Here is a 23,422-nt window from a genome sequence, read left to right as displayed (position 1 = left end):
CTAGATTGCTTTTCAGAAGGGGACTCAGCGGAGCTGAAATATTGGTGAAGGTGCCAAGTTCCTCCACATGGGGGCAGTGTGCGTTCCGACATTTAACTCCACTTCCGGGAACATTTTGCCGAAGAACTGTGTGACAAAATAGTTTGAAACAAATGTCTCCCAAGTTCGTACTCTCACCTGGTGCGCAGGAGACATCGAAACATCGGGATTAATAATCATATTGTGCTGTTGTGTGTGAAAATGGAAGTTATATGACCGGCGTATATTGGGTGACTGCTGTTAAGCTAACCACCGGAAACTACCGAAGATGCTGTTTCCTCGGAGATGTTCTCAGTGTCTGATCTCTGTCACAAACAGACACGCTGTTGTTCAAAGATCCTGCTCCACGATTCAGGGGGAGGTGAGGGTCAGGTTTGCACCCAGTCCGACAGGTTAGTTCAACACTACACAGCCTGTCCTGTACGGTTATTTAAAGGGATCTCATGTTGCTGTCATGATTGTCCTTTATTTACCTCAGATTGCCGCTATTTGGAAATTACCATGCACGTTTACAGCTCAGTTTTATTTCCTCACCTCAGAATTAAGCCCACAAAGTTATTTAGTTGTGAGATATTTGCGTTTTTGCCTCACTGTTGCATGACATTAACTCTTTGGGTCTCTGACAGGTTCTGTTCTGTGTTGCAGGTTTCTTACATCTTGGAGGCCTCCGAACTGCTCTCTACAACTACATCTTTGCTAAGAAGTATGGAGGCTCATTCGTGCTGCGACTGGAGGACACCGATCAGAGCAGGCTGGTGCCTGGTGCTGCAGAGTCTATTGAGGACATGCTGGAGTGGGCAGGTGAGAAACACTACACTTTAGAAATGTTGTTAAGTTCACGAGTATAAATATTATCTAGAAGCAAAATGGCTGTAAAAAATCTTAAGATGATATATGTGTTTAGAAAGCCCAGAATATCTTTTCCTTCATCTGCAGGTGTGCCTCCAGACGAAAGTCCTCGTCGAGGCGGTTTATTTGGTCCTTATCTGCAGTCTCGGAGGTTAGACATCTACACGCAGGCAGCCCAGCAGCTTGTTGAAAGTGGAAATGCATACTACTGTTTCTGCAGCTCTCAGAGACTCGAGCTGCTTAAAAAAGAGGCCTTGAGGAGTGGCCAGACACCGAGGTGACTCCACATCATTTACATTTTAGACTTCTCCCTAAACTCAGACTTTAATGGTGCATAGAGAGATATTGTGAAAAGATTATTTGGATTGAAAGCATCAACTTTTGTTTCTCAGGTATGATAATAGGTGCCGTCACCTCCAGCTCATACAGGTCCGAAACAAACTGGATCAGGGACTCCCACACGTGATCAGGTTTCGTCTGGAAACGGGTGTTGAACCATTCCAGGACATGATCTTTGGTTGGAATCATCACGATGTGGCTCAGGTCAGAGCTGAACCGCTGTCATACATACGTTATGATATGGGTTTAGTAACTTTAAATCATCTTTATCCCATTTTCTTAGGTGGAAGGTGACCCAGTGGTGATAAAAGCTGATGGATATCCCACCTATCACTTGGCTAACATAGTAGATGATCATTATATGAAGATTAGTCATGTGCTACGGGGGTCAGAGTGGCTCATCTCCACCTCCAAACACCTCCTGATGTACCGTGCTCTTGGATGGGAGCCTCCCACCTTTGGACATCTCCCGCTTCTGATGAACAAAGATGGCAGCAAACTTTCCAAACGACAGGGGGACATTTTCATCCAAAGCTTCCAGCGAGACGGAGTCCTTCCAGAGGCCCTGCTGGACATTACAACCAACTGTGGCTCTGGATTCAGCAGTGAGTGAAGAGAACCTTAAAGGAGAGAGAGAAACCACAAAAAAATGCATGTGCCTGTTGTTTCATTTGGACTATATTTTAAAACCAGCTCATTTTTCTGTTTCATCTCTTTTCCAGCCCACCGAATGGGGCGGAGGATAAATGAACTTATCTCTGAGTTTAGTCCGTCAAAGATCACAACACATTCTGCTCTGTTAGATCTGGAGAAGCTGCCTGAATTTAACAGGTGGGTCAAAATTCCTTTGGATCAACAAAGGGAGGGGGACGTCTCTGCTCCCACATGTAGACATTGTTAGAAATAGCAATTTTAGCTGCAAGCTCAGTGTCACTGTGAAGATATGCGTGACAATTACTGACCCAGTGCTGTGTTGTCATGTGAAACATACTGAATGACATGTGACTGCGACAAGCTTTGAGTCAACATCAGCATGTGAGTTGCGTCACAATGAATACTTTCTGGGGCAGAATTCACCTGCAGCACCGTATTGAAAATGAGGAGCAGTGCCGGTCGCTGATCAGAGATTTGCAGGGACAGATCCAGCAGACTTTTACAACAGACATCCAGGACGACAGAGTAATACAGGAGCATTACATCAAACGGGTGCTACAGCTGCGTAAGGTAACCATAACAACACTTTCGATCAAATGTGTTATCACAGCATCAATATTTTGAATCTTGGTGATGAGGAGTAACTCTCAATTAACAAAATTGGATACCTTTTTTGCATCCAGTAATACCCAGATCATAAAACATAAAAGTGTGACTTAATTTTCCCCCCATACCACCTTTAATCCAACAGTTCAAGCTTGTCTGTTTATATTTTATTTAATTTTAGCCCACTACCCTCTACTTCAGACATATATTCCACGTCTCTCCAGTAACACAACAATCCTCTTCCCACAGGGTCACATATCCTCCCTCAAGGAGCTTCTAACTCCAGTTTACTCGTACCTGTGGGTGCGTCCTTCCTTTTCCAGCCAGCAGGTGGCAGCACTCACATCAGAGGCCCAACACATTGGTTCATTAGTGTTAAAGTATGTTATTTAAAAGGATTGTGTAATTTTTTGGTACCTCTGTAGAGTACATGTTAAACAGGATGACGATCACCTCTGTATTACAGATTAGTATCTGAGAGGGGGGAGGAGCTGGCCTTGGATCAGCTCAGTAAAGATTTGAAGACTTTGGCGAAGCAGACTAAAATCACCAAGCACAGGGAACTGATGAAGCTGTTACGCCTGGCTCTCAGCGGTCTGCAGGTACTCTTTCTGTTGACGCAGTCGCAGTAATGTGATGTTGCCGTTTAACCTGGAATTTCACCTTCAGTTGACACAAACCAGTTTAGTCCCTCATAAATGTCCATGAGACGGACTGATGCTGACCTGAAGTGATGGCACTTTTAAAGTATTTTAAAACCACTCTGACTCTCTGGGGGACTAATCACGTTCTTCCTCTGTTTTTTATTTTCATTTCTGCAACTTTAATGACGAAGCTAAAAACAGAAAAAGCATGACCAGAACCTTCCTTAGTCATTCTCCAAATGACTTCCTCCTGGAAGTGACTGATGATTGTTTTTTCCTTCTATGGTGTGATAGTATCACTTCACCCTTCCTCTACTGATCAGTGGTTCTCTGACCAGCAGCAAGGACCGAGTGTAGCTGAGATGATGGTGTGTTTGGGCCCTGCGGAGATCTACCATCGCTTCCAGAATCTTCTGCGGGTGTGCGAGTCCAGTTAGTTGGAGAATTGCAGGCCAACGGAGACCCGACACAAGCTGGAAAAGCTTCATGTGAAGAACCCCATAATTATTTTATTAAAGAGACTAAAACTGGTTCTGGACTCTGACACTGGATCAGCACAGAAAAGCTCTTTAGTCTGTTTTATGCAAATATGTTTAGTTTTTTTCATGAACCCTTTTTTTTTTTTTTTAAATAAACCACAACAGTTGGGCTGCAGAGTCACATGATGCATGAAGATGGTTAAAAGTGAAATTCACCTCTGTGACAAATTGATTTGCATCGGGCCAAAAGGAGCGCGAAGCCGATTAAAGAATTAAAAAGTCAAAACTTTGATAGAACATTTGTTTTTCCTGCATATTTTCTGCAAGGGATGACTTATTTGTGTGATTTGGGGTTGTTTTGCAATCAGTTTATCATTAGATTCCTAACTTTGATGTAATTTTTAGTTAATAATGGGTCATTTCTAATTTAACGCCACCATCAACATGCTAGTTGTGAACCTCACTTATCGTCTCCCCCAAGCTGGTGTTTGTTTGTTTGTTTAACAAAACGACTCCAAAAGTTATTAACTGATTTTTAAAATGAATTTTTCAAAAAGTAACGGGATATTCTTCCCAGGTTCGATGCCAAGGGGCTTTGATCATAAAGCAACTTACATAAATTACTAGGTTGCCTGTATTTATGCTCCGCTACTGACACAAGTTACTCACGTTAGAATTTTCCAACTGTCATTAAACCGACGCGTTTATTCGCTGGAAGGGGGGGGGGGGGGCTTTGTGGGTCAGGAGTGTGACTGGCGGGGCGTGAGTGTCACATGTCGACACGCGCCGACGGCAGTTTGACACCTTCGCGTTCCCGAGGAGGCACGCGCGCCCTCGGCCGAAGATAAACTCCGAACCGGCGGCCAGATCAGGAGCTCCATGGCGGCTGCGGACGGCCAGCAGACTCTGGAGTCGTTGCTCTGTAAGTCAAACGCGCCTTTCTCCCATTTTCTCCCCGTTTTCGCGTTTTTCCTCTGATATAACGTTCGCGAACTTTGTTTATTTCGCATTATCCCGCCATCACGCCGTTTTCCGTTAATCTTCCTTCTTCATGTAATATTTTAGAGATATTTTGGATTTATTTAATATAGTTACAAGAAAAAAGTTTTTGCCTTGGTGCAGAAAGTTATCAACAGGAAGTTGGTTGCACCACGCGCGCCCCCGATCAGGCGCTCTAGCGTTCTGGATGTGCGCGCGCGCCGGCAGCTCATTTGTAATTCATTTCAAACTGAAGAAATTTTCAGAATTATACGTAGTTATATAACCATTAAAGCCTTATGATGAGGTTTTCTAACAATGTTATGACGTTAAAGTGTAGTATTCAGCACCTAAATCATGATGTACACGTTTAATGCAGAAGGAAATGGAGATACTGATAATACAAGAACTTCCAAATCTTATACACAATACTTGTGTTCCATCAAAGACAGAAGCAGCTTGAAACAGTTTTAGAACTTGATTAATTCTTCTTTTTCGGATTCACAGACAAGTTTTTTTTTATTATTTAGGGTTCAAAACTTAAAGATGTACTTTACTTACTATAGGGAAATAGTTTTTGATGATGGAGTGTTAATTTTCACTTCCTCATTAAGGTGTTCTGTATAACATGTTTGACACACTTTGGCAAATTAGGGTAATTTTAGTTAGTTTTTTTTTTTGTTTTTTTTAAAAAAAAATTTTTTTAATGTTTCTATGATGTTGCTGCTGCTCCAGGCCAAATTACGGACCCAGCCAATCAAGAGGACAGATGGGACTGCATCCAGAGCTTCTACCAGCTTGTGAACCAAGAGACTGATGGGTAAATTTCAGTTTGTGGCTTATTTGCCTGGTTAGAAGCTGAGCTGAAGACTGCCGCCTTCTGTGACACTAACTTTAATGCAACTCTGACATTTAAGAAAGAGTACCTGCACAACCACATTATAGTTACAGCTGCTCTTAGACCATCCCACAAGAGTTAAAAGGAAGCTGTGTGTAAGTGCAGTGTGAAACCAGTTCCGCTTTGGCATCGGTTCTCTTTGCGCTTGCTGTCTGTCAGTTTTAACCCTTATTTCTGCTTCCAGTCCTCAGGCTGCTATACATCTGCTTTCCCATAAAATCCAATCACCACAGGAGAAGGAGGCTCTGCAGGCGCTTACTGTATGTAATGGGGATCCTCATTTACTCATTTTTAAATTTGTTTTAATTAAGTTAATCTGTGCTGGTTTGAGGAAATAACTGCCCACTACCTTCTAACGAGCCACATTTGTTATGATTACATGCAATTTCCCCCCCATGTCGGCTTATATTGCCTCTTTATGCAGAAAACAGGGTTTTGCTTGTCATGTCGGCCGCAAAGGGCACAAATGACTTCCTAAGGTGCAGCCTCAGCGTGATTCACTTGAACTGGTCTCATGTCATCAGGGTTCCTTTTGATGGCCGCGATAATCGTTTATTTCTTCATTGATGCAGTGAGACAGCATTGTCTGAAGGCCGAGTTGGGACATTGTTTGAAAAGCTGTGACTAACTTTCCTCACATGGCCTGAGTGAGTCAGCATTTAAATGTGCTGTGACGCCACACATTTGACATTCATCCGTCTGTTAAAGCCACCGTACCTTCTCGGTTAACTGATGTACAGAGTTCCCCATCGTGTGACATCTACGGTTAACCAGAAACGTGCAGTAAGAAAGTCTGCCTCTGACTTTGCAAGGAAACCCAAACTGATGCTTTCACTTTCACTTCTCGAAACTTGAATCAGCATTGATGGATTGTGATTTTGGTGCTTTCCAGCTTCTGGAAGCATGTATGAACAACTGCGGGAAGAGGTTCCACGGAGAGGTGGCCAAGTTTCGATTTCTCAACGAGCTTATTAAAGTATTATCACCCAAGGTAGGGGACAGCCCAGAGGCTTCTTTAATGATCAGAAGACAAATTTAAGATGATTTTTAACAGGCATTATAAAGGACAGCCATTTATTGTTGGGCATTGAGATATACTGAGCGGTTCTAACTCTGAAACGTGGTTATCTAAGTGTTAGCACTCACGCGGTTGGTCTTTCTCAACAGTACTTTGGCGCGTGGACATCACAGACAGTTAAAGACAGGGTGACGGAGGTCCTCTACGGCTGGACTCTGTGGCTTAAAGATGAACCCAAGATAAAGGAGGCCTACGGCATGCTCAAGAGACAAGGTGTGGATCTCTTGTGATTTTTGTTTTTGAAGTAGAGATTAAAAAATGGTGTTTAAAGCCTGCCTGGGACAACATCCTGCAGCAACTCATGTCTGATTTTGTCCTTCAGGCATTGTGGAGAAAGACCCCAAACTGCCTGACACAATAATCATGGCACCTCCGCCACAACGAACCACACAGTCTGTCTTTGACCAGGAAGACAAGGCCACGGTGTGTGTGTGTGTGTGCGCGCGTGTGTGTGCGTACGTGTGTGTGTGTGTGTGTGTGTGTGCTTACCCCTCCTAAAATGTGTTTGTGTATTTTAGCTTTTAGCCAGGTTATTAAAAAGTAACCGCCCTGAAGACCTGGAAACAGCCAACAGACTCATAAAGAGCACCCTTAAGGAGGTAAGAAGCTGCGGCGGTGACACGTCACCCGTGCCCAACCTGCACCCGAAGCTATTTATTTATTTATTTCTGTGCGATTGTACGTTTTAGGAGCAGGAGAAAGCTGAGAAAGCTTCAAAGCGTGAGTCTACCTTGAAGGAGGTGGAGAGCAACACCAAAGCACTCAGAGGGTTATTGGACCAGCAGAAAATCAGTGGAACCTTGTTAGATTTGAGTGACGATGTGAAGGTTTGTGCTTCATCGAGGGAAAAAAAAAACACTGAGGAAAAGAACACGCTGTCTCTGTTGCCCCCCTCTGTCGTGTTAAGCAGTTTCTCCAATTTTTAAGTTAAAATACTGCCACAATTTTCAGAGTAAAATGGCCAGAATATATGAAACTCCAACGAAGAAGGAAAATTTAGATAAAACACAGTGGGAAAAAGTAGAATAAAATGCCCAAATACCTTAAAATTGCTACATACTTTGGATCCTAACAGTCTCTTTTGCTCTAGACTGTGTATGAGCGCTGTGATCGGATGAGGCCCACCCTGTTCCGCCTCGCCAGCGACACCATGGACGACGACTTGGCTCTCAACCAGATCCTGGAGGCCAACGACGAGCTGACGCTTGTCGTAAATGCCTTCAAAGAACAGGTGGGGAGAAACGCTGGAAGAGAAAGAAGTGGGAGTGAGGAAGAAACGGAGGCTAAAACCAATGGTATGGTTTTCCCTGACAGAACACCTTGACCTCGTGGTGAATTCCAGCCTGTTCTGCTTAAGCTGATCCTCTTTTCTCTTTTTTCTGCAGCTCCAACGAGCACCAGAGAGATTAAAAGCTACCGCCTCATCGACTTCTCAGGACTGGACTCGCCGGAGACGCTCAGAAAAGCTGACTCGCCAACACCCGTCTTTCCTCCTCTAATGGAAAATGACCTGGATTTTAACGAATTAGGTTGTTCAACCTTTACGCACTGTTGTTCTTTCCTCTTCACAGCCCCGCTCGTCTGTCCTAAACTAGTATTTTTGTGCTCTGAAACACAGACTTTGAAAACGGGCTCACGAGGCCGTCCGAAGGAACGCCGAAATCATATTACGAGGAATTAATACAGGTGGAGCTGAAGCGTGGAGACAGACGGTTAAAGTTTAACCGAGTGTGTTTAACACAATTTATCGTTTTTCTGTCAGCTCAACGCCGACTTCCAGGTGAAGAGTTCTGAACAGAATGGAGGGTTGGTGCTGAGGTCCCGTGGATGTGGAGAGCACTGTACAACCTCAAACGGCACTAGCGATCGGTGGGGAATCAATCAGGTCTTGATCTAATCTGTAGTGCTTTTAGACTGAAAATCTAGCCAAATACCTGGAAGGACGTGCAGGGACGCTTTCAGAGGAAGATGCACGAAGATGTGCGAACAGATAGCTTATCGAAGTGGACGCCTGAGACGCGTGATGGGGCAAATGTGCGACGGGTGGTGATTGCAATCTGGTGATTTAATTCAATTTGACTCATCCGCGTTCGCTGAACCCGCCCGCGTGGCGCATTTGATGAAAGGAGTTTCACGTCTTTAACATTTAAAAAGAATAACGATCCAGATCAGATTTTATCAGGCTTCCAGGAAGAATGTACAGCTGACAGCACGCAAATGTAGCAAAAGTTAAAAAGTAATAATTAACTTGGAGGCAGCAGTTTGAATTACTATATCACTGTTCCTGCTATTTCTTTAAAATGATAAGCTTTATTTGTTTTTTTATCCGTATCGTTGCTTCCTTTGTCAGGTCTCTCCCTCAGAATCACCAGTTTACAGGCTTTGAAGCTCCGTCTATGCTGCAGAAAGATCTTGGGCAGGTCTCAGGATCCCCGCGGAGGTCAGAGCACAAACCGTGTCCTTCAGGTGAACTGAAGAACATCTTTGTCCCTTTGGAGTCCATCAAATCCAGTATGTGACACAACTGAAGGTCCGGTTTGTGAACCAGTCGGGCTCTTTGTGTTCATGTGAGGCTGCCCTCCTCCTCAGGTCACCTCGAGCCCGTCACTCTGCTCGATCGCGGCGGGATTCGCGTCTCGCTCCACTTCACAGTCTGTCCGCGGAGTCATCCAGATGTTGCCGTGCTGGTCGTGTCCACGGTGAACACATCCGCCCTCCCTGTTAAAGACTACCTGTTCCAAGCTGCTGTTCCAAAGGTGGCGCCTCTTCAGTTTAACCTCCTGACCCCTGAACCTCTGCTTGTTGGCGTGAGCTGATGTGTGATGTTGTTCCCTCGCCTGCAGACCATGTCTGTCAAACTCCAGCCTGCTTCAGGGACACAGTTAACCGCTTACAACCCTCTGCTGCCTCCTCCGGCCATCTCTCAGGTTCTCCTGCTGGCTAACCCACAAGAGGTGAGTCTTCCCTGATCTTTATCACTTTTAGTCCTCGACCACTTGGGAGGGACTAACCGATTCGTGAAGAACCGGTGCTCGTTTCAGCCTCCCCAACATCACTGGAGCTACCTGAGCGCTTGGCTCATTTGAGAGCCTCTTTTGAAATCTGCCTTCTCTCTCTGCAGCGAAGCGTGCGCCTCCGCTACAGGTTGACTCTGACGCACGGAGACCAGCAGCTGAACGAAACCGGAGAGATCGAAAGCCTCCCAGACTGGATGGCTCTGGTTGGCCACTGAACGAACTGATCTAAAATTTCCACCCTAGTGAGAAAGAAAGGTTTCCTCCGGCTCGCTCCTCACAAAGTGCAACCAAAAACAATACATGAACAGACATTAACATTTACAGGCTTTTATATTTCTATCTGGTTTGGTACTCGCCTCATAGTTCTCAGTATTCTGCTGTAGTTCCGGTATGTGATGTTGCTGCCTCTGTCCCCAAGTGCCTGTAATATCTACCATGTATTTATTAATGTGTTTTTCTTTGTAGGAATACCTTCTCAGAACACTGTAAAGAAAACTGCAGAATTGTGTGTTAGCTTCATCGCATTACCTGTTTTTTACACGATAAACCTAAACTTTGCCCGGTAAACTCAGATATGATATTTCTTGTTTTGTATTGTAAGCCAAAAATGAGTTTCTGTGTAGAACAAATCCTCCCAACCTGCTCCTGTCTGGTCTGTGTTGGTCTCCCCACTGCCATCAATAAAGCTGTCGGTAAACCTCACAACGGAATTAAAAGAAGTCTTGGTTTCAAACCTGCAGGTATCAAGTGACATTTATCAGAACAAAGCAGCACCTTTGTCGATCATATTTATTATATGACATCAGCAGATTAAAATACATGTTAACTATGTACATTTGTGTAACAGGGGTGTTAGATAAAGTGCCAAATACCATTTTTACAAAAAGAAAAAAGGGTTTGTGGAAGACCATCACACCTGTTACACTGGTCCCACAGCATTGCTTCACAGAAGAGGGGCCTCCTGGTTTTGCAGGACGGCTGAATTGCTCAGTGGTTTGTGGGACAGTTTTGGCACAATTCACCCGGGAATCACAGTCTGGGAGCGGTGGTGGACAAAAACTGGGTGTTTTTTTTCATTTTACGTTTTTTCGTCTATTTCATTTCAACACAGACTGACATTGACACGTAACACCAGGTCAGTGATCTGACTGCAAATGTTTCCATGGAAACGTTCCGGATTTTTGCTCCAGCATGTGGAAGGTTAGTAAGGGAGGCTACACTTGCATCCTGACCACAAGTGGACGTTTTTGTCCTTAGGAAATATAAGACAACAGAATACACTTTCCAGACTTTTTTTTGCTTTTTTTCTCATCACTGACAAACAGGAATCTGACATTCTTCTAACAGTTACTGTTCGATGCGGCGGCGCCTTCTCCATAAACGCCACACAGACAAGATGATGGGTTGCATTTATTCGTAGGTACGTTGAGGAGCTACAAAAGGTCGGCAAAAGTTTTTTACGCCTCAGTTTTGTTTTCCTACGGCAGTGATGACGTACAGACAGTGACAGCCGGCGGTCAGGTGATGGTCTGGCCTGCGTGTCCTCAGAGCAGGTTGGATTTAAGACATCGTGGAGCTTCTGCTCTTTGCCTTCTGCTGCCACCTGCTGGAGCTTTTCTGGCTCCTCGTCTTTGTGTCTATTTAATGATTCCTCAAATCGTCAAACACAACTAGCTTTCCTCTTCCTCCTCCTCTTCTTCCTCCCCTTTCTCTTCTTCCTGTTCTGTTTCATCCTCAGGTTGCGCCTCTTCCACTTCTTCCTCCTGTTTGTTTTCCTCATCCGCACCCTCTGGTTCTCCTTCATCAACAGTATCTGCTGTTTCAGGCTCCTCATCCTGAATGTTCTCCTCTACTTCATCACCTTCCACCTCATCATGATCGTTCTCCTCCTCTTTCTCCTCCACTTCTTCCCCTTCTTCTTTCTCCTCCATCTCTGCTCCCTCTTCTTTCTCACAATCTTCCTCTTCTTCACCTTGTTCTACATTTTCCTCGACTTCTGACTCCCCATTTTGCATTTCTTCTTCACCAGCAACCTTTTCCAAATGTTCCTCACTTTCTTCATCTTTTTCCAAATCCTCTTCATGGGGATCACCCTCTTCCTCTTGTTGCTCTTCCTCAGTTTTTTCATCATCCTCCTCATCTTTGGCATCCTCATTCCCCTCTGCTCCCGGTTCTTCTTCGTGGTCCTCCCCTTCCTCTTTCCCTTCCTCTTCCACCTCTCTCTCTTCTTCCTGTTCTTCTTGGAGCCCATTTTGCTCACTGTTGTGGTTCTCCTCATCCTCTTCCCCAGATTCAACATGGTTCTGTTCCTCAGCTGTGGGCTCCACCTGGCTGGCGCAGATGGCCCTCCGACCACTGCTCATGTGGATGTGGTTGTGGTTGTTGTGTTCCAGGTCCTCCAGTGTGAGTTCAAACTGGAAGCGGTCATGCTGCAGGTGTCTGTCTGGAGGAGGCGAAGGAGACTGGGGTATGATGTTCAGATACCAGTTCCGGTTCTCCTCTAGTGTGTCCAGTAGCTCTTGGGCATCTGGGTGAACCAAATCGGCCCATGTTTCCCACAGTGGATGGACAATGTAGTCGATGAAACCCACCTGGGAAAAAGAACATAAAAGAGGTCAGATGTCATTGAATCAGTATGAAAACTGTCGGTTTAAAAGTGGAGGAAATAGTGACCTGGCTCTTCTCCACTGATGCAGTGTGTTTGTCACACATGGCGCTAATCTCCATCCCTCGCTCTCGCTCTTTGTCCCCTTGTCGAAAGAATTCCTCCATGATCCTCTCTGTCCACTGCCTGTATAACTGTAGCGTCTTGGTGGGGTTGCTCAGGTCTGCACAGTGCACCATGTTCCTCAGCACCTAAAACACCAAACGTAAGTCCATGGAATGTAGAAATGCGTAAAAATAAACACGTAAATGTCCTCAAATCTTTCTGTGAACCCAGGATGAGTGCAGTGAGACACCTGTATCCGTTCTGTGTAGTGATCCAAGAGCAGCACGCCAGAGCTGGTCACCTTCTTGGTCTCCACCATGGTCTTCAAATCCGCCAGCAGGGTCATGTGTTTGGACATATCTGTGGCCAAAACCTGAGAAACCACACAAAAGCTCCTTTTATGTGCCTTACTGCATCACTGAGGTAGTTTCAAACCAAGTTTTACTTCCTAAAATAATACAAATTCTGCTTTCGCCGTGGGGAGGTTTAGCTCACTATGTCGATGACGAGCTTGCGAAGGCTTTGGCGCTGACGCTTGGTGAGGTTCTGGAAGATGTCACAGTTTTCCTGGTGCAAGAGCTTGAAGCCAACCGCGAGGTGGTGGTTCTCCAGAACGGACTCATCGTTGTACATGAGGGCCAGCTCTGAGTCTGAGAGTGGACGGAAGAGAGAGGCAGCAGGGGAGGCGCTAGACCAATGAGAGTCCACGAAAATAGTACGAATGTGTAGGTGGGTTTCCTCTTACTGGTATTGATGAGGAACTGATTAGAAACTCCGGGATGATCTACATCATGGATGGCTGCAGCGAACAGAGCAGCCAGGACCTCCAGATCAGTAAAAACTGCCTGAAAGGAGAACAAGGAACATAAACCTTAATGGGCTCAAAACGGCAGTTATGTTTTATTCATCCTATAATGTGGGGGGGTGTGTGTATGTGTGTGTGTGTGTGAGAGAGAGAGAGAGAGAGAGAGAGAGAGAGAGAGAGAGAGAGACAGGACATACATCAAGAGCAGGTGTGGAGAGGAGGACGTGTGTGGACTGGGTGACATCTGCAGCATGGAGGCTGTTGTGGTACGCTACGTTGCTATGGTAATGGTCCTCCAGGGTCATCACATAAGTGACAAAGGTGTCGACTGGGATGCGAAACGTCTTCAGTAACTCCCGCTCCTGAGAACGCAGCGCAGTAGCCACAATTTAAAGACAGTCCCCCAGGAAAGCCCTTCAGACGAGAACTTGAGATAAAAAATATGGACGTTTTTTGATATTTTTTACCTGGAAGATGGCGTACATGATGCAGCTGAGAGGTCTGTTGTTGGAGAATTCTGCTACTTTAAAGATATTAAAGCTCCACTTGTCCAGATCTTCCAATTCCTTGTCAGAGATAACAAACATATATATTCCTGCACCAATAAGGAAACTTACATTAGAGAAAAAAAAGAGGAGCGGGCAGACCTTGGCGAGCTCGTCCTCATGGTCCGTGTTGACACCGAAGCGTGGCATGGAGGTGCTGGAGAGGCTGGAGCTGTGGGACAGTTTCCTTACCCCACTGATGTGGCTCATGGATTTATCTTTCAGGGTGGGGGACGGGATCTCTACCTCGTTCTGCTTGTCTGCAAGATGGAAGAAACACATTTATTCTCGCAGCAAAGTTGACAAATGTCACATATGGAAACACTCTACGTTCTGGTCTGCCTCACCCAAGAAAGTGCTGGAGATGTATTCGGACACCTGGTTGCCAGAGCGACTCATCTCTGACAGGTGGGACAGCTCTCTGTTCAGCATTCTCTTAAACTGGGAGCAAAAAACAGCAAAAATTCAAGCAGAAATGCTCCAAAACCAAAATAAACAGGCAAACAGGCACCTTGTTGGAGGCCATTTCGCTGACGGAGCGGTGCGTCTGGATGGTTTCCAGCTGGTCTAAACACCAGTCCAGCTCCTCCAGCGTGTCCAGTGCGAGCTGCTGGTATTGCTGGTCTGACAGCGTCGCCCTGGGACTGACGCACACGCCGGTCATGGGGGACCTCCTGAAATCAGTCAGATACCATCTGTTAGCAGCCTGCTAACAGATAACGGGTATCCTGTGGCAGATGGTGCAGGGGTTCTTTCACAGAAGTCACAACACTGTCAGGATTTGCACATACTTGAGGACATTTGAGAGACACTAACTTGACAGTTGGCGTGGACACGTTGGCCAGGATGGTGAAGTTGCTCCTCACTGATCGCAGACTGGCCAGCACCTAAAATCAAGACATTGTCACAGCTTTATAGTAATCTCTGACCACTCAAGGAGCTGCTGTGGTGCAGGGACAACCTGCTCCTTAGGAGGAGTAACCAATAATCCTGCTCGACAGGTCAGTAAAGTGAAAAATCTACATGAGGGACAGAGTTTATTAATAAACTGAACTTACTTGAGCAAAAGGTGTGACAATGAAGTCCTCTGCTGTGTGTCTGAGAGACAGGCGGGAGGAGAAATCATTCAAAAAAAATCCTTCCATTCACTGACATTTGACATTGATTTTTTTCCCTTTTTTCCTCACCCTTCACTGGCGAGGGAGTTACGCGAGACAGTCTTGGGGGACATGTCGTAGTCCGAGTCGGAGCGGTACAGGAAGGACTCTCTTCTCTGGCCCTGGAGGGAGGTGTGCAGGGTGAGGCCGGGACTCTGCGACCCCAGTGGGGTGTGACCCGGTGAGACGCCATTTTCTGCTTCGTAACTGCAGCGTGACAGAAGGGACAGAAGGTCTGAGAGGACGCTGAGGGGGGACAACTGGTGAGGTTAAACTGTGTGAACCTGTCAGTGTCTGCTTGTGTGATGGAAATGCGTGGCGGGATGCGGAGGGGAAGCGTTGTCGGTCGTGACACATTGTTCAGAATCTCAGGTGAACGGGTACGGTCACGGGGGCGGAGCCAACAGGGGACCTGTAGAATAATAAGAAAGGGAGGGTAGATTCCTCTTTATCATTAGGTGAACTAAATTGCATCATTTTCAATATATTTATGTAATAGGGAACATTTTAGTATCTAATTCAGCATGTATAAATACTGTTCAGTCAGGGAAGAAATCAATTTAGTTATTGGCAAAGGTATATGGTGATATTTACAACATAGAGAACACAATAGACTTGCATTTAGGATGCTAATCAGCTAGCTGCACCCAGCATTTAATGTTGATTCACATGTGTCTGGAGCCTCTGTGAGGAGTTAAGGACAGGGTGCCTTGAGACCTTTATTTCCTTGTTGGTCACAGAAAAAGATGCTGAATGACCTTTATCACTGTCACAAACATCCTGATAAAGGGCAAAAAAAAGATGTTCAAAAAGAGACTTGAAATTCTTTTCTACAGCTACCAAATAAAAACAGGTGCATTCCAAATGGTTACCAGTTATAACTTACAAATCTCCCATAATCAGACCAGTCACTTTGTGCATCTCTAAACTGTATTCACATTAGGAAGATTATGATCCACCCTAGAGAGCGGAATCGTTTAACGAGCCAGTTCTTTAATCACCTGGAGACTTGACGAGAGTCTGCGGCTCCTCCCTCGACGAAGGTCGGCCCCCAGCGTGGCTCCAGACGTGTAAGATCGGCTGTAGCGAGATGACTCCGCCTTCTCTCCGGCACCTGTTAGATCTGTGTCGTTGCCCTGTGAGATCCGGGGGGGAGCAAGTGAGGACAGGGAGACATGTCACATGTTATATAAAGCCACAATAGGCAATATTTAGCCACATATCTAATATGATTTCTAAAAGAATCAAACTGTGCAAATATACGTTAGAATTTACGTGAGTGCGCATTTGCTCAGTTACGTGCATGTGTGTGTCTGGGAGAAGGCCTCCGTAGACAGCTCTGAGAGGCTGATCTGCACTGCAGTACCGTAGCAACAAAACACTAGGGGAATGGTAGCAGTTGCTAGGCAACAGTGCTATGTTGTTTCCATGCTGTGTTTGATGCTGTCCAGACCCAGATGTGGAAGGTTGTCGGCGTCCCTGCATGAGCGCGTGGACACCTGCTGAACGGGTTCATGAATAATGCACGCCGTCGTGTCCTTCAACCACGATGTTACCGTTACGTGAAATTAGCCCGTTCACATGAACGGCGGCTCGTTTGCATCGAGGATGGTGACTGTGAGTGGAGGCTGCAGGAGACAGAACGTCCAGTCTGACCTCCGGGGGTTTGAGAAGAACAAAAGGAACTTTGGATAGAAGTGGCGGGCTTTGTATGACATCATAACTCAAACACAGACAGTGAAGGTCAGCTCTGGTTTCTTACTTTGAGGCGTAAACCTCTTCTCAAACCGGGCACGTAGCCCCGTTTGTCGACGCTCCCATTCTCACCTCTTCTCCGGTCACAGACAACACGCTGCGGCTCTTCTTCATTCTGATCGGCTCGTTCTGGGCCCCAGGGCGGAGCGCTCCCGAACCCAGGCAGCAGAGCAGGTGGAGAGCCAGGACAGGAGAGGTCAAAGGTCACCACAAGGTCAAACCGGGGTCAGACCGGGTCACAACCGGCCCCCATCGGAGCTGACTCAGCCAGCCAACCAGCTCGCTCCAGCTCAGTCTTCAGGTGGCTGAAGGTGTGTGTCCAACCCGAGCGAGCGCCGAAGGTGCGTCCGCGCGACCTTCCACGGCTCCAGGTCCAGCCTGACGCGGATCACCTTTGCGTTGATCGCTGGTTGTTCTCAAACTGAAATGTGATAGAAATCCTTTAAACGATTACTCCATTTTCCTGTAAACGACAAATTGCGGGGAAAGAAAGGAACGCGGCTACATGTCGTCCTGTTTGGCCTGAAAGAGCCAGTGGGATAGATCGGCCGGTGTTCATGTTGTCAGCTTTGAGAAAAACCTCTTCCCAAGCTGTCTTAAGTATTTATCCAGCTTGGAGTATTGTTCGCATGACATTTCCAACTTGGAAACCTGGTCCCACATGAATGAATTGTTCCATTAATCAGGAATCCAGAAATGTCTTCTCAGCTTCTTCCTGTCTGGATTCTGCATAGGGAGAGGCAATAAATCCAGACATCAAAATTCCACGTCTGACTTGACAGAATCCATGTTCAAATCCATCCCAGTGGGGGTCTCTACGGAGCCCTGTGAAAGAACAGAGCAAACAGTTAGAGCGGACAAAACCATGTCCTCCGCCCTGTTCCAGAACGTTGCGTTTATTCAATAAGTCTCAGAAAAGGTGACCTGTGTCTCTAATACGACCATTCTGGGAGATATTTGCTGTTTATAAAGTGCAAAACCTCATGCATGCCGAAGAAAACACACATAGTCCCTCCTTCTGCTCAAACTACATAATTCGGGATTGGAGGAGCAGAACCTTCAGCGTGGATCCAGCTGCAGCGAAGCTCTCCGGCGTTATATAATTACTCAGAGCGGTCCGAGATGACCTAATTCCATCGGACAGGACAGATTCTGCATATCAGTGTGTTTGGGACCGGACCGATAAACACACCAGTCATCAGAACGCACACACTCTGCATAGGCACGGGAGTCCAAAAGCATCTGGGGGGCGAGGGGGGGGGGGGGTAAACAAATGCACAGTGACACAGTGACATATATACACGCACCCACACGTATGAGCGTTTCGGCACGTGCACATCATGGCCACTGCCTCGCACATGTATAAAATCCCAGCAGCAAGGCATCAACATGCAGCTCAAACACCAGCCTGCTCTTATGTTACAAAACATCCAAATGCGTAAAAACACGCGCGCGCAAGCACAGACAGTGTGGGGCAAAGCATGCATGGGGACAGCCCTGCCATCATGCTTCCCAGCAGGAGGTGAGTGACAGACACTTACGCAGACGCTCATTGTCAGCCCGCTGCGGGTAGGAATAAAAACACTCACCTTGATCGCTTCAAGATCAGGGGGAAGATGGGCTGGGCCTGGTCCTGCCTCCGCTCGGCTCCTTTCCTTTCTCCTTCTGTCTCTCTGCAGACGATCAGCGTGTCGCCGCAGCCTGAGGAAAAGGAGGGGAAGAAACGACCACACTTGGCATCTCCGTGAACATCCGCGGCTTCAGCAGCTTCTCTCCCTCCCGGTCTCTCATCTCCCCCGCCACAGTGGTCTCCCCCAGCCAACCCCCCACCAGCAGCACCGCCACATCCTCCACGGAGAAACCCATCTCCCCACCTATCCCTCCCTCCTCCCGAGCAGACACGCCGTGCCCATTAATCCCTTACAGCAGCCTCCGCACCTCCTCTCTGCATAGGCTCCAGCTCTGCATCCCAGCTCTCAACCCCTCATCAGACACACGCCGATTCCCTGCTTCCAAAGTCAGGGGTCGTTTCTCTCTTTTGTGCATACCTACACACGCAGCAGCTTTGTTGCAACACTCATAAATAGAGGGGGCAATGGATTCACGGTAGCCTTTACTCACTTTCCTCTGTTGCCCTTTTTCATGGCATTCAAGGACATTTATTACATCCAACCAAATTCTCTTCATGTTGCATTTGAAAGATAAATGTCTACACGTGTCGGGGGAAAATGACTTTTTTATTGCTACTAGAATAAGCAGTTTAAAAAATAATTTATAAAAACTAGACGCAGGATTTCCATCAACATCAAGAGGAGAGCTGTTGGAATGTTTGATTCCTGCCTGGGGCCGCGCTGATTGTTTCCTGTTTACAAAATTGACTGAATAAAAGAGCTTCGCCTCAAAAACCCTCAACAGGCCACTAAATCAAACCCACCGATTGATTATGAGAGTCTGACCGATTAATTATGTGCGAGTCAAATTTCAGCACATTGAGATGAATTGGAAATGATTTTTTTTTCTTTTTTTTTTTTTAACAGAAATCGTTAATATACCCACATTTTACCTTAATGATTCATGTCAGGGATCAGCGGGAATCCCAAAGGGTCTGAAATTGACCGTCACAGTTTAAATGTGTCAACTTAAAAAAAAAAAAAAAAGATAATTTCTGGATCTGTCCCAGCAACTCTTAAGAAAGGTTGTGTTTATTTGGGGGGTTTTTTTATGGAAAAATTCGAATACGTGCATTTCAGGTCAAATGTATAGTAGGTAACCGTGGTGTTGTGGTTATATTGAGCACATTCTGTCAGCTCGGTTCCTATTTTTGTACCTCTAATACCTGTCACCCCATATTCAAAATGCCTGAAAGTTCAAATATAAAAAGGTTTATGTTAATTATTGAGAGACTAGTTGAGAATGATTCACCAGATGACCGATGCAGGTTTCGCCGGTGTAGTTCAGATTTCCAACCACTGGGTTTCGCTGTCGAATCGAGCCAAACGAGGAAGATCAGTTGGTTTAATGAAACATTTTTGTTGTTTGCTACTGGCCGAACTGATACAGACACACTTAAAGGTCACACATGATTTAATTTGTTGCAAGAATTGAAGTAAAACTAACAAAAATTCATATGCTTATTTTGATATTAGTTAAGGTCTTCCCCACATTAATAATCTTCTTCTCCATTTGTTTCTTCATCTGATTCAGGCACCCATAGTCCGGAGTCGATGCACCTCCTCAGGTGGTACTTTGCTTCCTGTGAACACATAAATAGATGTCACTTTGTGCCAGGATCATTGTCAACAGCTATACAAGCTCACCTCAGGAGACAGTCTGTTCATGACCTCCTGCAGCATCTCAATGTTCTTATCGTCAAAGCTTTTCTGCATTTCCTGTGAAACAATTTACATAAGTGGTCAACTAAAGCAGCCAAGCTGAACCCACGTGAACAGGAGGAGTACTGATGATAACAAAATGTTTATTGATTTAATGTTTGAAGAGAGGAGATGCTCCTACGCCCGTCTCTAATCACAGGACACGGTGGAAGGCTGCATTACCTCGTTACACTGAGGTCTTTGCACAATATCTTAGACTTGATCCTCACTATTGTGACCAGACATGACTATAAACACCACAGTGTCACAGTCATCTGTGGCCTCCCACACGCCACACGGTGGAAATATAAACCACTTCCTTTCCTTTCCCGTTTCTTTCACGTGGATGATCTCAGACTCTGCTTGTACAGTAACTTGATTGTGATTGTACAGTCCACAATTTCCTGATTAAGCTGCTAAACAACGCTTGACAACATGCCGCAACCCCCTCACGTCGTCACAGACCTGCAACTGCGGACTGAAGCTCTCTCTAAAACCTCCAAAACCAGCCCACGTGTGCACACACCTTTGGAAGAGATTGGTAGACCTCCACAGGGTCTAAACCCCCTGGACCCAGTCTCTCCTGCCTCTCTTCTTCCTCTAGCTCTTTCATGGCGCTCTCCATTCGGATCCGTGCACAGCCACGCACCCGATCCTTCAGCGACTCCAACTCTCGGTTGAAGGCGTCCTGGTAGGGCTGGTCTGCAGTCTGAGGTGGACAGTAAAACCGCGTTACCTTGTGATCTCTACCCAAAGGCTTATCAGAATGGGAGGATCACGCTGTCGCCGACCTTGATCTTTGAGAAGAACTGTCTGAAGCAGCCTCTCGGGTCCACCTTCAGCGTCTCAGCCAGATCCAGGATGAATTTCATGACGATGGCCTGGTGGGCAACCTGCTCCATCAGCGCGTGTTTCTGCAAATGCATGGTGCTTTTTTCAAAGCTGTATATCACGAAAGGCGCGTGATTTGTTCACCTAGACATTCACCTCATCTATCTCAAAGTCGATGCAAACGACAACGAGACAGTTGGCCGTCTCCTCACACACCAGATGCGGGTTGTCTGAGAGATACTTCTGACTGTCGTCCCAGCGGTGCAGCATACCTGGTGCACGCACAAGCACATCAGCCAGTTCTGGTAACTCAAAGACTAGCAACTGAGATGCATCTTCAGTCTTCAGTCTGATTTAACTGGTGATTTTTAGAATAAACTGGCACAACAGTGTAAAAGCCTACCAAAGTGTTTGATTTCTTTTGTGTGTTTCTCCACAAAGGTCTTGTGCTTCTCCACCTTTTGCTCCTCGGTTTCCTCATCTGCAACAGTCGTGATGTTGAGCACACTCTGGAATGAAAGATAACCAGTATGAAGTCCTGCCCCACCCTCACATGCAGGTCACCACCGCGGCCTTGCCTTGCTGAATCCTTCTTTGCTGAGCGTATCAACATTCCAGGGCAGTGTCTTCTCTTCTTGCCTGTATTCTCTGACCAATCTCCCAAAAGACTTTTGATCTTCCTTCAGCTTCTCCACCACAGCCTGGACCTTCTTCAGCTCAGTATCTCGCTCCTCATCCTCCTTTCCATCACTCCGTCTTGCTTCCAGCTGCTTCAGGTGTCTCTCAGCCTCCTCCAGCCTCCTTTTGCACTCTGCAAAGTTGTTCTCCAAGTCGTCTCCTCTCTGCTGAAACTCAGCCATTCTCTCCAACCGGGCCTGTTATTTTGGGTCAACGAGGACAAGCGCAATAGTTTAAACATAAAATTAAATGCCAGACACCGCATATGGTGAAGAAAACTACGACAATGTAGAGGAAAAACTGTTAAAGCAAAGAAAGATCACTTAGCAGTAGGCTGACATTATGTCATTTGACAAAAGTACACCCACTTAGACAGCTGTACGTTAGCACACTCATCTACATGTCTATATATATGATGAAATATTGATGAAAATATAGCAGGAAAGCCCAGGACACTACAGGTCAGGATGGGACCTTCACTTTACTGGTCACGTAACAGCTAAACATCAGCAACTAAGCTCATTACACAGAACCAGAGCCGCACAAACTGAGGTAAACCAAAGCAGCCAATCGATTAAATGTTTCAGTTCATGCTACAGGATAATGGATGAAACCTTTTGTTTAATTTGGTTAAACACCTGCTCACGCGTTCTACACAAATCTTATCACAAAAGGGGTTCCCTTTATTACCATATTCTTATTCCCAAAGGCCAGTGTTTGCTTGTTTTGGTACATTTTTACAGTTGAAATGGCTTCTCTCATTTTCTTTGATTTCGAATCCACCTTTCCTTTACTTTTCGTAATACTGTCATAAAAATCATCCATATAATCTGTTAAGAACAAATGAAGGAGATTCCTGGTGGTTTAGGGCGACAAGTTTAACACCAACAGGCTACCTTCCTGTAGCGACTCTGGGATTGGAACTTCTATAGGGTCGCCTCTAGAAGGTTAAACTAACCGGGTACAGGACTCCAGACTTCACGGATACAAGTTTCAGTGCTGACCCGGTGTCTCATTCTGAACAAACTCGACGTGTCGACGAACGGGCTGGTCACGTCTTCATCGTCCGACACGTATATGTGATCCCAGACGCTGTAATCGATGCCCGCTGCGCCGCTCATCTTCTCGTCTTCTGTTGAGAAGAGCTGAAACAACACAGTTCCAATAATCAAGACAGTTAAGAGTTTTCAAAATCCCCTTAGTGGATGAAGCCGTTTAGAGAAATCCCCCAGCTGTCATCAGACGCACCCGGAAGTAAACACGTCATCATCAAGCGCGATTTGTAGTTCTCTGCGTAATCAAATGATAAATACAGTATCTCCGCATTGTGTTGTGTGAAAGATTGATTCCAGTATTTACGTAATACACTTAGCATGGGAGCCAAGAAGGTGCTGCAAGGTAACAAGAGCTGTGCTCCACAACTACCTGAAGCAGCACTGCTGGAAGCTCGGGGTCAAGCAGATGTGGCCGAAGCAGGGAATGACCCTAGAGGATGTGTAGCCGCTTTTCACATTGGAACACTTCAGCTAGACGAGATGCATTCAAATATGGCAAAAATGAGAAAAACACTTATCTATACTATCTTCTCTCAGGGATGTTAAAGCAGAAGTCCACGCTCACTGTGAACTGCAGGCTCTTTTGCCCTGTTCAGATTAATTTCCCCTGGAAAAAACAACAAATAAAGTCATTTTCATCCTATGGAGGATATGTGTCAAAGATTGACACAGTCAGTGTACTGTCTTTACTAAAGGAAGTAATCTGTTTACTTTCTTTGGTACATTTTCTATTTACGCTCAGGTCCTCATCTGAACAATCAAAATGGTCATCATCCTGAGGTTGCTGGTGTTCAATAATTCCAGACAGCAAACCACAAATAAAACTCAAGACTAATAAATTGAGTGCCTTGCTGTCTGGGATTATTGAATTATTTTTCTTGTTTAAAGCCGGTTTAAAGTTCTTCCACCGAGCCTAAAGACAGAAAACATTCAA

At 45.8% G+C, this 23,422-nt stretch overlaps 4 protein-coding genes across 9 annotated transcripts; 2 read left to right on the top strand and 2 right to left on the bottom strand.

Moving 5' to 3' along the window:
• Positions 1-60: 60 nt before the first annotated feature.
• ears2 (glutamyl-tRNA synthetase 2, mitochondrial) lies at positions 61-3,907 on the top strand. 3 transcript variants are annotated; one of them, XM_011612837.2, is made up of 10 exons: positions 61-431; positions 685-840; positions 976-1,165; positions 1,281-1,431; positions 1,511-1,832; positions 1,950-2,058; positions 2,298-2,451; positions 2,737-2,867; positions 2,954-3,089; positions 3,470-3,907. In XM_011612837.2, the coding sequence occupies exons 1-10, from the start codon at positions 308-310 to the stop codon at positions 3,566-3,568; spliced, it is 1,572 nt and encodes a 523-aa protein (XP_011611139.1). In that variant the 5' UTR covers positions 61-307; the 3' UTR covers positions 3,569-3,907. The 3 variants fall into 3 exon arrangements, with proteins under 3 accessions (XP_011611139.1, XP_003972413.1, XP_029706415.1); XM_003972364.3 differs by having other exon boundaries at positions 63-431; positions 3,473-3,907; XM_029850555.1 differs by having other exon boundaries at positions 302-431; positions 666-840.
• A 469-nt stretch (positions 3,908-4,376) lies between these two features.
• LOC101074958 (ADP-ribosylation factor-binding protein GGA3-like) lies at positions 4,377-10,314 on the top strand. Of its 3 annotated transcripts, none has more exons than XM_011612838.2 (16): positions 4,377-4,532; positions 5,324-5,408; positions 5,671-5,746; positions 6,379-6,477; positions 6,654-6,777; positions 6,887-6,987; positions 7,083-7,163; positions 7,254-7,391; positions 7,655-7,859; positions 7,950-8,093; positions 8,183-8,250; positions 8,327-8,433; positions 8,915-9,075; positions 9,154-9,320; positions 9,408-9,518; positions 9,686-10,314. In XM_011612838.2, the coding sequence occupies exons 1-16, from the start codon at positions 4,490-4,492 to the stop codon at positions 9,794-9,796; spliced, it is 1,821 nt and encodes a 606-aa protein (XP_011611140.2). In that variant the 5' UTR covers positions 4,377-4,489; the 3' UTR covers positions 9,797-10,314. The 3 variants fall into 3 exon arrangements, with proteins under 3 accessions (XP_011611140.2, XP_029706409.1, XP_029706410.1); XM_029850549.1 differs by having other exon boundaries at positions 4,469-4,532; positions 5,324-5,581; XM_029850550.1 differs by lacking the exon at positions 5,671-5,746 and having other exon boundaries at positions 4,476-4,532.
• A 575-nt stretch (positions 10,315-10,889) lies between these two features.
• LOC101075176 (cAMP-specific 3',5'-cyclic phosphodiesterase 4C-like) lies at positions 10,890-18,404 on the bottom strand. The gene is made up of 17 exons (XM_029850541.1): positions 18,143-18,404; positions 16,626-17,378; positions 15,800-15,934; positions 15,083-15,210; positions 14,829-15,005; positions 14,700-14,739; positions 14,458-14,528; positions 14,153-14,315; positions 13,989-14,082; positions 13,744-13,901; positions 13,564-13,662; positions 13,294-13,458; positions 13,037-13,136; positions 12,787-12,941; positions 12,542-12,664; positions 12,255-12,437; positions 10,890-12,172 (listed from the first exon to the last, which is right to left on the bottom strand). Exons 2-17 carry the CDS (start codon positions 16,665-16,667, stop codon positions 11,252-11,254), a joined length of 2,754 nt encoding a protein of 917 aa, XP_029706401.1. The 5' UTR covers positions 16,668-17,378; positions 18,143-18,404; the 3' UTR covers positions 10,890-11,251.
• A 1,215-nt stretch (positions 18,405-19,619) lies between these two features.
• cdc37 (cell division cycle 37 homolog (S. cerevisiae)) lies at positions 19,620-23,239 on the bottom strand. Of its 2 annotated transcripts, none has more exons than XM_011612840.2 (8): positions 22,438-23,239; positions 21,334-21,630; positions 21,159-21,264; positions 20,912-21,027; positions 20,716-20,838; positions 20,451-20,633; positions 19,871-19,942; positions 19,620-19,806 (listed from the first exon to the last, which is right to left on the bottom strand). In XM_011612840.2, exons 1-8 carry the CDS (start codon positions 22,552-22,554, stop codon positions 19,717-19,719), a joined length of 1,104 nt encoding a protein of 367 aa, XP_011611142.2. In that variant the 5' UTR covers positions 22,555-23,239; the 3' UTR covers positions 19,620-19,716. The 2 variants fall into 2 exon arrangements, with proteins under 2 accessions (XP_011611142.2, XP_011611144.2); XM_011612842.2 differs by having other exon boundaries at positions 22,392-22,580.
• Positions 23,240-23,422: the final 183 nt, after the last annotated feature.

Source organism: Takifugu rubripes, chromosome 17 (assembly GCF_901000725.2).
Source record: "Takifugu rubripes chromosome 17, fTakRub1.2, whole genome shotgun sequence".
In the NCBI taxonomy this organism is placed as follows: domain Eukaryota; kingdom Metazoa; phylum Chordata; class Actinopteri; order Tetraodontiformes; family Tetraodontidae; genus Takifugu; species Takifugu rubripes.
The sequence above is the reverse complement of the archived record's forward strand: the minus strand, read 5'-3'. Positions and strand labels throughout refer to the sequence as shown.